The sequence below is a fragment of the Tetrahymena thermophila genome, assembly GCF_000189635.1.
Source record: "Tetrahymena thermophila SB210 genomic scaffold scf_8254373, whole genome shotgun sequence".
NCBI lineage: Eukaryota > Ciliophora > Oligohymenophorea > Hymenostomatida > Tetrahymenidae > Tetrahymena > Tetrahymena thermophila.
Window position 1 is genome coordinate 122 of NW_002476157.1, and position 11,555 is coordinate 11,676.

Sequence of the window (11,555 nt, forward strand, 5' to 3'; positions counted from 1 at the left end):
TTAAGAAGTTATGGAAAAATACAAAAATATAGATTTATACCCTAAAATTTCACAAAATTCTTATCATAAAGTTGGTTAGATAAAATGAAGAGTTGTTAAGCTCTATCTAAAGTTTATATGATTTAATTTTGAATTATTTTTCAGCTTATAAATGAATAAATTTTATTTTTAATAAATTTTAAAAAAAATCTTGATTGATTAAAGTATTACAATTGTTCAAGCTTCTTCTTTTAAAATATAAATTCAATTAACATATTTTATCCTCATATTTAATTATTATAAAATTCAAAATATTCTTTTATGAAAAACAGTGTGTATCATAAAAATATTTTTTTAATTAAATTTAATGTTTTAGAATACAAGATATTTCATCTATTATTTTATACAACGATTTGATTTTTTTGTAAATAAACAATCCTAATTTGATATTTTGTCAAAAAGTTAAGTTTACTAATTCCTTTAAAACATTCTAACTTTTTCTGAAGTCTGATGAAATAGGGAACTTGCTGCTTCTAAAAAAAAAATTTAATGCGTAATTAAATAATTGATTGTATTTGAAAAAAAAGATATTTGTAATTACAAGATTATTTATTTAATATCATACAAGAGGTCAAGTTTTAGTTTTTAAAGTATAATGAGTGGTAAAAATAGTTAATAATAAGGAAATGTCGAGGAAAAAGATGGAGATAAAGTCGTAATAGAGTAACTTAATGAATGCTTAGTAGAATTAGTACTTAATAGAGTAGAAAAAATGAATGCACTAGATTTACATGTTTTAGAAATATTAGTAGGAGCAATAAAAACTATCAACTTCTAAGCTCTGGTTATCAGTGGAAGAGGCGATAGAGCCTTTAGTGCAGGAGGTGATATTATAACAATTTACTAAAATCTCTAAAAGTAAAATGGAAAATATTTAGAAGATTACTTGAAAGCACGTTATACTCTAGAATATGAATTAGAAAAGCTTTCTTTAATTGAAGATAGAAATTCAATTATCATTTTTAATGGTATGTGCGTAGGAGGAGGATATTCTTTAGCACTATATTCAAATTACAGAATTTGTACAGAAACAACTTAAATTAATTTTCCAGGTATTAATAATGTTATTTATGATCAAATTAACTTAAAATTTAACCATTTTTTTTATTTTACAGAGAGTTAAAATGGTACAGCAATACCTTGCATAAAGTTTTTAGCATCATTAGAAAAATAATATATCATAAGATATATGATTTTAACAGGATCTAGTTTAAAAGGATAAGAGTTAGTTTATGCTGGATTAGCTGATTATATAATTCCTTCTAATAAAATAAAAATGTTTAAAAGTTCTTTAAAAAACTTAACAAATATTTCTAAACTTAATGAGCACATTCTAAAATACACAGCTAAATTAAAAAATGCTTCTTAAATTGTACTTCATGAAAACCTCATTTAAAAATATTTTTCAGGAGACAATTTACTTGAAATTTTGAAAAAGCTAGAGCAAGGCCTAAATGAATGGGCGGATGAAGATAGATTATTTTGTAAAAGGTGTTTAACAAAAATACAAAGAGCTTCTCCTCTTGCAATAAGAGTTAATTTTGAAATGATTTTAAAAGCAGCAGAACTTTCAGAACAACAAGCATATAATTTAAATCATAGAGTTTAATATAGATTATTTAATCACAAGGATTTTTAAGAAGCAGTTTATGTTAAATTTGAATAAAATAAAAGGAATATACCTATTAAGTGGTAACATAAAAACGTTTTAGAAGTTACTTAGCAACAAGTAGATACAATTTTATCACCCCTAAATGTACCCTAACTTCTTCTTAAATGAAACAAAATTAAGGAATATCTATCTCTTAATCTTAAATACTCTATTTAATCTTTCTATTAAATTTGAGTTATAATTAAAACCAATATACCGAAAATTCTCATATATTAAAAAACCCATTAATTAAGGTTCAATTTTGGAATTTTTAATTTGAAAATTAAATAGAATTGAGATCTTAAATGAGAAAGAGAGTATTTGTGGTACAAAGGTATGTATTAGATAGTTAAAATATATATATATATAATATAAGATATATTTATTATTTTTGATTGCAGTAAATAATGTTTGATAAAATTTAAATTTAATAATAAAAGATAAGTAATAAAATAATGTTTATATTATAATATAATCACAAATGTAACTATTCAAAATGTTCTAAATTTAAAATATAATTTATTTTTAATATTTTTATATTTATTAGTATGTGTCAAGAAATATAAGATTTTAATTAGCAATTTCATTAGTTTCTAACAACTTTCTCTTTGAATTCTTCTATATTTTGGATAAACATATTTTCAATTTGATTATTAATCCCGAAGAACTTTTTAGAGCAATTTAAAGCTTTTTAACTGGAATTATATGGTTAAATAGTAGATTTTTTATTGCCATTTTAAAATGAAGGTTCATAAGGGTTTGAATTGACTGCTGCACATTTATTTTTAAAAAAGATAGCTTAATCTTTTAAAGTTTAATTTTATTCAGGGTCTAGATATTTATCTATATTTTGTGATATCATTTATTGCTAAACTTGCTAATTACTAGGGTTATATAGTGATTTAAATGTTTATCTATTTTTTTAAATATTATTCTAGGTTTATTAGTCATTTTAAGTTATTTACTAGTTCAAATGGTTTTTGAAAAATGTATTTCCTGTATCAAATGAAGAGGTAGATTTTTTTAAAAATATACTATTTTTTATTTCATCAATGTCATATTTTTTATTTTCATTTGCAAAACAGTTTTATTAGTTTATTTTTTTATTTAATATAGATGGAGAATATACTGATGGCTAAATATCATATTAGAATTAACTACTTTATAAGGCTTCCTCAATGTCTTAGTTATTTTATTAATTTTGAGTTTTACTGGCTTCATTGTTTAAAGATCTATTTTTGTGGTGGAAAGTTTTGTTTCTGCTAAAAACTCTGCTTAATTTTTGTTAACTTTATTACTGGTTTGTTTGATTTTAGTTATTGTTTTCTGCTTGCAATATATTATTTAAAATATTTTCACTTACATTTTCTTTATCTAAAATCATTTAGTTATTTAAATTATTTGATTATTTTTCAATAGCATTTTCTGTTTTATTTGATATTTTTTTGTTAAATTTGAACATTTTAACTTTTTAATGTTAATTTTGGTTTTCCTCTGCATACTTTTCTAATAAATTCTGATCTTAGTATATTTAGAAATTATTATTATTTTTATTATTGAATTGTAGAAATTTTGTTTCTTAAAAGTCCTATGACATCTATTTAGTAGTTGGATCCACGCGTTACTTAGTAGCTATCATTATTTATGTATTAGAGTCTTTCTTTTAGAATTATTATTCTTTTTGTTCTTAAATTATTTTACAAAAAACACTCTCTTTAGATATTTTGATAACTTTCTTCTTTGGTTTATCAGATACAGCATTTTCTTTTAATTCAAGCATAGATGTTTCTTCATTTATTTAAGTGTATTAAGTCTAAACATTTCTATCCCTATTCTAAATATTTGTAGAAGATTTTTAAGAAATATTTGAATCTGCTACTACCATAGTAGCTTTTTATTGTAGGTCTAAAGTATCTACTAGTGTATTTAGACAATTTGTTTGATACTAATCAATAAATTTATTCATATTTAATTCTTATATTTATTTAATTAAATATTAAGAATTTTCAGTTGTATGAAAATCATTTTGGAATAATTCTTGATTTTATTGATTGCATTTTTTTAAGAGTTGATCTTCAGGTTAAATATGTTTATGATATAAATTGTTTGAGGATTCTTCTTCTATTTTTAATGTAAAGGAATTATTACTTAATTTAGGTTTATTTTTTTCTATTTATACAGGTTTAAAGTTTCTATCTTTCCTTTTAAAAACTTTAACATTATTATTATTATTATTATTGTTGTTGTTATTATTATTTTTAGTAAAGGGCATAAAAGATGTCTTAAATTAAAAATCTTTCAAATTTCCTTCTTATGAATCAAATATTTCAGCTTCTTTATAGTTAGTTTCTATGTTCTATTTCTCTTTATCATCTTATTCATTGCTTTTTAAGTTATTTTTTATGTTTTCATTCACTTAAGCTGAATTAGGATTATTAAAAGTCACTCTAAATGCATTTCTAAGGCTTTGCAAGAAGTTTTACTATTGCAAATTTTGATTAATTGCCTTATTATTTATTTAATTTAGATAAGGATGCTTAATAATACCTATTTGCTAATGATTTAGGTTATTTTTATTATTACGAGTTTCATTACTGAGTATCCTTTACCTTTCAAATTTATGATCTCTTATTGTAAAGATGTTGTCCCCTTAATTGCAATTGTTTCTTTACTAAACAAACTATTTATGCAAATTATCACTTACTGAATCATTAATAGAATGAGCTCTAAATCTGCTGTTAATGCCTGATATGCTATTTATAGGCATTTCAGCGTTGTAAATTCTTATTTAAGTTTAAATATTTGGAAAAATTGAATTTGTTTTATTCGTTTACCCTTCATTATTATTTAATTTTGAGTATTGGTTAGCTTAGTTGTAGTTAGTCAAATTAGCTGTTTCCAAAAAATCGCTAGTTTTTGTAGTTTACTTTTGATTGTTTTAAAGACTTGGTTCAGTGTTTTTTTATGTGTTTGCATATTCTTAGTCGCCTATTTATTCACAATAATTATCATTCCCTTCAAATGGATTTAAAAAAATGATCTTGTTTTTCTTTTGGGTTGATGGAGGTCTTGCACTAAAAGTTTAAATTTACTTTTTTTCTTTAACAACCTCAGTTTCAAATATTTTATTTAAACACTTTTTTACTTGTAAATCGCAATCTTGCGCATTTTCATCAAAATTTAAGAATCTGACCTAAATTTATTGCTAGAAATTTTCAAAAAATTCATCTATTTCTTTTTGGCTAGATTATATTTTTCCAGGTGAAGACTTGTTTGAGGCCAATTCGTCTTTGCAGTCACTCAAATCAGAATTATTAACTCTGCCTCTCTTAACTTAAGGTGATAAAAGAAGATTTTACTATTCCATGATCAGTTTTTAGATAAAGTTTAGCAAACAAAAGTATTTTCTTATTTTAATATAACTAGCTAATTAACCTTTAAATAGAAAACAAGAAAGTAATATTGGCAATTTAGATTATTATTAATTGGTTAGTAAATTTGAGTGATATGATTTTTTTTGTTTTTGTTATTTGAATTTGATAAATTTTTAATTTTCAAATAGCATCTACCGATCGATAGATTGATCAGTCAATATTTATCGAATAGTTAATAAATAAGTAGAAAACTCAACAAAATTTATAATTGTTTATATTAAATTATTAAAAAAGATATGTTGATATAAAAATTAAAAAAATTAAATGGTTTTATGAATTATTATTTATTTTTACTGAATATTCACATTTACTTTTAAAAATAAATGCATAAAATGATTTCCAATAAAATAAAATAGCTGTTAATTTTTTGCCATAAAAAATTGTGATTTAAAATAGTTTAAATTTTTTAAAATATATCAAAAATATTTAATAAAAATTAAAGCATAATGTATTAAAAAAGTTGGTATCATCTTCTATTAATTGTCTATATTTAATTAGAACTCAAAATAATAAATATGCCAAAATTTACTTTTTAATAAAAATAAAATTTAATACAGGTTCAAATAGATGTATTACTTGAAATTTTTAAAACTAGTTTGTTTGATTTTTTAATAATAGAAAAACAAGAATAAAAGAAAGAATAGCAAAAAAGCTGATTCACTCCTTATTAAAAATAAACTATTTAATGAGAAATAGAGAGAAGGAGAAAAACAAAAAATTCACAAAATTATATATAACTATTATTTTGTAAAATCTATGTATTGCTTATAACTCATGATATAATCAGTTAAAAATTAGGCAAACAAATAAATAATTAAGAAACCTAAATATTGCAGAGGAATAAAAAATAAATACAATCAAATGAAATTTTATTTGGAAATCATTATGCTGATAATCTCAAAAAGCTCAATTTGAGAATTCAATATTTTTACTTTTTACCACTTGAATTATAATAATTTAATTTTTTTTTTTCCCTTGATATTTTTTAGATTTATTAATTAATATTCAAAATAAATTGATTAATTCTTTTTCTACTTGGTAAACTTCAATATAATTATTTATTTACTGTAGCATATTTACTGCATGCGTAAATATTTTTTAAAGTATTTCAACATAAACTTAGCATTTTAACGATTCTAGAATAAAAAGGAGCCTTAAATGTAGAATTAAGCAGAATTAATCAATGAAGCAGATGAAATAATTTAGATTGTTGATGAAAACAATAAGCCTGTAGGTGCAGCAACTAGATAAGAAATGAGAGACAAAAAGTTAATTCACAGAGCAACTTTTATATTTTTAGAGAATGCTGCCACAAAAAAATTGTACGTCCACAAAAGAACAATGCATAAAAAGTGGTGCCCCGGATTTTGGGATCCTGCTTTTGGAGGTGTTGTCTAATACGAGGAATCCTATGAATTAAATGCTTAAAGAGAACTATTAGAAGAGGCGGGAGTAGAAGAAAAACTGGTCCCTCTTTTTGAATTCTTTTATGATTGTAGACCTGATGTTTCTGTGTGGGGTAAGGCATTTTATACAAAAACGAGATAGAATTTGAAATTACAAGAACTTGAGGTGGAATAAGCTGTTGAAATGAGCTGTGAAGAAATACAATAAAAAATAAAGGAAGGGATGAATATAACATATGATGGAAAAATGTGCTTTGAAATTTTTATGTAGAAATATAACCAGTATAAAGAGTTGATAGACAAAGAATTACCTTATTGAATATTTTTTCTATAAAAAACGAAAGATTAAAATAGAAATGGATTAAATTTTTTAATAAATTCTAATTATTAATTTAATATTTAATTTTCAAATCAAGTAACCCAATTGGCTAAGCAAGAATCCATTTGTTTGAGGGTGATTAATGCCAAAAAAGCTTTTGTGATTAGCTTGTCCACTTAATATCAGCCATAATTAATTTCATGTTAAATGTTTTTTGAATTTATAATGTACATAAACTTTAATAGTTGTCAAAAATAGATAAATTTTCATTTTGACTTTGTTTGTAAAGAAAAGAATATTTAAATACAGACAATAGAATAAAAATATTAATCAATCAATCAATGTAAAAAGTTAATTAGATATTTAACAACGTGAATGTTAATTTGACTACTATTAATCACAATTTGTTCTAATTCTAAGATTATTTTTAAAATTCTCATAGTCCAATTAGCGACAAAATTATTTTTGTAAATACAAATAAAACAATTTTGAATTTTATTTAAGATAGAATTATGTATGCTACACTTGTTTTAACGTTTATCTATAAAATATATCTGAAAAATTAATTTTACAAGTTGTAATTTTATGAATCCAATAATTAATTAAAATAATTGAGTTGTAGTATGGAATAGATGAATGATATTGGTTAATAGCAAATGAATGGAGCATGCCTTATAATTTAACTAGAAAAAAAATATTTTAAGCATTTAAGTGTCTAATAAGAGAGTAACATATTACAGTATAATTGAAAGTAATAAATCTTAATTATTTTATATTAATTAATGATAATTTGAAAGCACTTACCAGCATCCTTTAATCTTAAACATTTACATTTACTGAAGACTAAATGATATCACAATATTTCTGCAATAATAAATGAATAATAAGAAATATATGTTGATTGACTAAGGTGAGAGAATTAGCAAAAATAAATCTAATCAAGTCACCTTTTCTTAATTATTTTTGCAAGCAAGCAAGCAATCATTATTGATTCATTCACTCAACTTAATTTTCAATAACTATAATTTAATTATCCTGCATAATTAAATTAATAAAAAAGAGGAAAGTTAACCACTTATTCAAAAAAAAAACCCTCTGCCAGATATAACATTTTTAATATCACTTAAAAATTAAAATCTAATACTGCATTAGAGCAAACATCAATTTGGAAACACTTTCAACATACCTGAAGATAAAACCTATTAAGGTTGTATCTATTGCATGAGCGTCAAAATGATTTAAAAACAACCTGTGATCAGCCCAAATAAAAAATAAACAAATTAATTGTCTTAGATTGATATTTCAGACGAAAAGAATATGACACTTGAGAATTTGATATTAAAACATAACAAATTAATATATGAAACCATAGGCAAAAAGCCTAAAAATGCCCTAGATTTTGAGTGGACTACAATTTAAACTCATTAGGGTGCTATGAAATATACGATTGATATGTAGGACAAAAAAAAATTCGACTATAACCCTGAGACTCACGAAATCATATGGTATAAAAACTTGAATATTCCTACTATACGCGTGAGCAAAAAGACAGAACAAATATAGTAGAATGGTTAAGAGCTCAAAAGAGTATCTACCAAAATAATGGCTGTGAGAGGAGTCAGGGAGAGAGTTATTTAGCAAATAGGCCTTTCTGGTTTATTAGAAAAGCAATTTGATAAAGATTCCTGCATATTTAATCACCTGCGTTTTAAAGAAACTTATTTCTAATATAAAGTAAATTTATTTAAATTTCCTTTTTGTCTATGATTTGCCTCTTTAATTCATTAATTGAGTCTATATTTTCAATATAATTGTTTAAATATCATTAATTCACACATGAGGAGATATCCAAAAAAAATTAGAAACAAAAGGATTTCATTGTTTCTTTCTTTGTTTTATTATTATTTTTTTAATAAATTGTCAAAAAAAGTGGCAAGATTCTAATTTTTCTATTCCCCATCTATCTATCTAACTATTAATAATAATTATTACAAATAAATATATCCTCAATAGTCATTAATTTATTTTTCTCTTTACGATTACTCTGCAATATTAATTACGCAGAGAGTATTGATTGACAAAGAAACAACAAACAATACTGATACTATTAATTTTTAGTAATCTTTTCTTCTAATCACACTTTCTTGTTTACAATTTCTATTTCAAAATCTCTAAGCACTAAAATCGAACTTGTTTTTCTTTTTTTCACAGCCTTTGATATAGGCTCCTCCATTACTATTTTTTAATATTAGCTTAATTGAAGAGTAGCTTAGTCATTATTCTTTCAAAATACTTATGAATAAAACTAATTTATTTTTATTTTATATTATAATTTTGTATTATATTAATTTTATTTTTTTACTCCAAAATAGAGAAGCTATTTCTCTTTGATAATAGTCATATAGGAATAGTATGAAGATTCTAATGTTATCTCAGAGATTAAAATATCTACCCCAATAAGAGTCGAGGCACGTAAAAAAAGTTACTAAGACAGAGTACTTAAATTTTCATTTCTTCAACTCCTCATTTAACTAATATAATTGAATAATGTTACTAATACAGAATATTAATTCTTTGTTGTTTACTCATTCAATTTATATTATATTTACTTTTTAAATTATTTGGCGAGTATTTAAATGAAAAATAAATGGCCTTTAACGATTTATATTGACATCACAACAGCTAATTTCAACTTGCTGATTACATTTACTCATATAAATTTTAAAAATATAGCTAAATACTTCTTCACTATTAGATCCGTTTCTACCTGATTTTATTGAAAAGTAATATTTAGTCTTCAAGTAAGGATCGAAGGATTTAATGCCAATAAGTGAAAACTTAGAAGGGCTCTTAGATTATCTGAAAGCATAAAATATTAGACACAAAGTAATTTTTTACACAAAATCATCACTTTGATTGTATTTTTAAACAAAATTTTTTAATTAATTAAAAATTAAAGGTATTCCACCCTTTTTTCTTCTTGATTAAGTTTTTCTAAGCAACTTAACTTTATTATAACTCGAATATCATAGAATGCGAAAAAGACATCAAGGTAAATAAACATTACAAGCAAACAAACAAAAAAGAAACAAATAAACAAACAAACAAACAAATATTGCTTTTTGCTTTGGATATTAATTTATTTTTTTTATTTCATGAAAAAAGCCACAAGAGCTCTTTTTAATGCTCTAAAAAGAAATATACAAATACCAAATAAAAGAATTTTCTGGAGAATCTATTCCTTTTGAAAATAAACTACTCATCTTATGCTTGAATAATCAAGGAAAAGACTCTCACATTAATAAAGTTTGTGAAAAAGTAATATTTTTAGTATTTAGTTAACTAATTAATAAGTTACTCATCTTTTTAAATTAATTAAAAAAGATTACAAAATTTCTCAAATTTTTAGAGAACTCCGCTTTGTATTACTCACAAGCAACTGTTGATGGTTTACCTGTTTACTTCAAGCAAATAACCTTTTCAGTAATTCCATGGATTTATTTTTATAGAAAACTCTCTTTAACAGCTATTTTTATTATTTAAAAAAATCAGAAAGATGACTTGAAATAAGGTTACATCAAGGCATATAATAAACTTAGTTCTATGAAATTTGAAATGGTTATCAGCAAACAAAACAATATCTAATCGCATATATCTATTTAAAAGAAAGGATAAATACCCAGAGATTTAAAGATGGATAAAGTAAACTTTATTTGTTAATTAATCATTTATTACTTATATTTTAAATACCATATTAACTATTATGCTATAAATTAATACTCAATTAGGAATCTATAGACTATTTAAGCAATATTCCAGGTCCTTTCCATAAAGCTATTTTTGACTTGACTATAAGAAATAAACAGCTCTATTAAAATGCTCAAAGAATAAAAGTCAGATTTGAAGATTTTAACTTATTTTCATATGAAATTCATGAAGATTCACAAAACGAAGTTTTTGGCGGTCCCTCTTTAATTAATGAACTTCCTGCCAAAATATCAAGAGACAATTAAGAAATTCAAAAAATTTTAGAGAAGTAATTTCTATTAAGATTAAATAAATAAAATATTTAACCTATTACTTACCATTAATCCTTAAAAGAAAAAAACCCAAACACGTGCCCGGTAGTATATCCGGAACGACTAAGCCTTCTTCAAGCGACTCAAATAATGGTAAAGGTAATTCTTAATCTGGAGGTTGTGAAATAGAAAACAGTGATTCTAATAATAACTATAGTTACAGTAACTCATCTCTAAACGATAGTTAATACAAACAGCAGAATCAAGATGAGTAGATCTTCGAAGTAATTCAAGATAAAAATTCACAATTATCCAAGGAATACAGAGAGGGTGAAGAATATTCTAGCTCTAAAGAGCAAAATGCTTCATGTAAAAGCAGCAATACTAACAGCAAGAAATATAAAAACCACAAACTCCTCTTAAAAAATGGAAAAATGCAACAAAGGTTCAAAAAAATGTGTACTGAAAGCTCTAAGCAATCTTTTCTAGATTTTTAGAAGGAAAACAAATTTAAATCCGATTAATTTTGTTTAACTAGAAAAGAAGAAGAGGATAATGGAGATCTAGATGAAGAGGATAATGACGATGAGTATTAAATGTAACGAGAGGTAGATAAATAAGTAGAAAAAAATAATAATAACAATTTAAATTTAATCTGAGAGAATAGATCATAATAACTAAAAAATT

At 23.4% G+C, this 11,555-nt stretch overlaps 4 protein-coding genes across 4 annotated transcripts; 3 read left to right on the forward strand and 1 right to left on the reverse strand. All coding sequences in view use genetic code 6, as the record gives it.

Annotated features, from left to right (window-relative positions):
• Window positions 1-634: 634 nt before the first annotated feature.
• Window positions 635-1,819, forward strand: TTHERM_00237260 (enoyl-CoA hydratase/isomerase; the record flags this gene model as incomplete). Its single annotated transcript, XM_001024756.2, has 2 exons — window positions 635-1,091; window positions 1,155-1,819. The coding sequence occupies 2 exons, from the start codon at window positions 635-637 to the stop codon at window positions 1,817-1,819; spliced, it is 1,122 nt and encodes a 373-aa protein (XP_001024756.2).
• A 454-nt stretch (window positions 1,820-2,273) lies between these two features.
• TTHERM_00237270 (hypothetical protein) lies at window positions 2,274-5,057 on the reverse strand (the record flags this gene model as incomplete). The annotated part of the gene is made up of 1 exon (XM_001024757.1): window positions 2,274-5,057. One exon carries the CDS (start codon window positions 5,055-5,057, stop codon window positions 2,274-2,276), a length of 2,784 nt encoding a protein of 927 aa, XP_001024757.1.
• A 1,225-nt stretch (window positions 5,058-6,282) lies between these two features.
• On the forward strand, window positions 6,283-6,849 carry TTHERM_00237280 (NUDIX hydrolase; the record flags this gene model as incomplete). Its single annotated transcript, XM_001024758.1, has 1 exon — window positions 6,283-6,849. One exon carries the CDS (start codon window positions 6,283-6,285, stop codon window positions 6,847-6,849), a length of 567 nt encoding a protein of 188 aa, XP_001024758.1.
• Window positions 6,850-8,070: 1,221 nt separating this feature from the next.
• On the forward strand, window positions 8,071-11,527 carry TTHERM_00237290 (hypothetical protein; the record flags this gene model as incomplete). Its single annotated transcript, XM_001024759.3, has 9 exons — window positions 8,071-8,583; window positions 9,222-9,344; window positions 9,583-9,735; window positions 9,809-9,901; window positions 10,015-10,167; window positions 10,234-10,332; window positions 10,402-10,551; window positions 10,638-10,885; window positions 10,951-11,527. The coding sequence occupies 9 exons, from the start codon at window positions 8,071-8,073 to the stop codon at window positions 11,525-11,527; spliced, it is 2,109 nt and encodes a 702-aa protein (XP_001024759.3).
• Window positions 11,528-11,555: the final 28 nt, after the last annotated feature.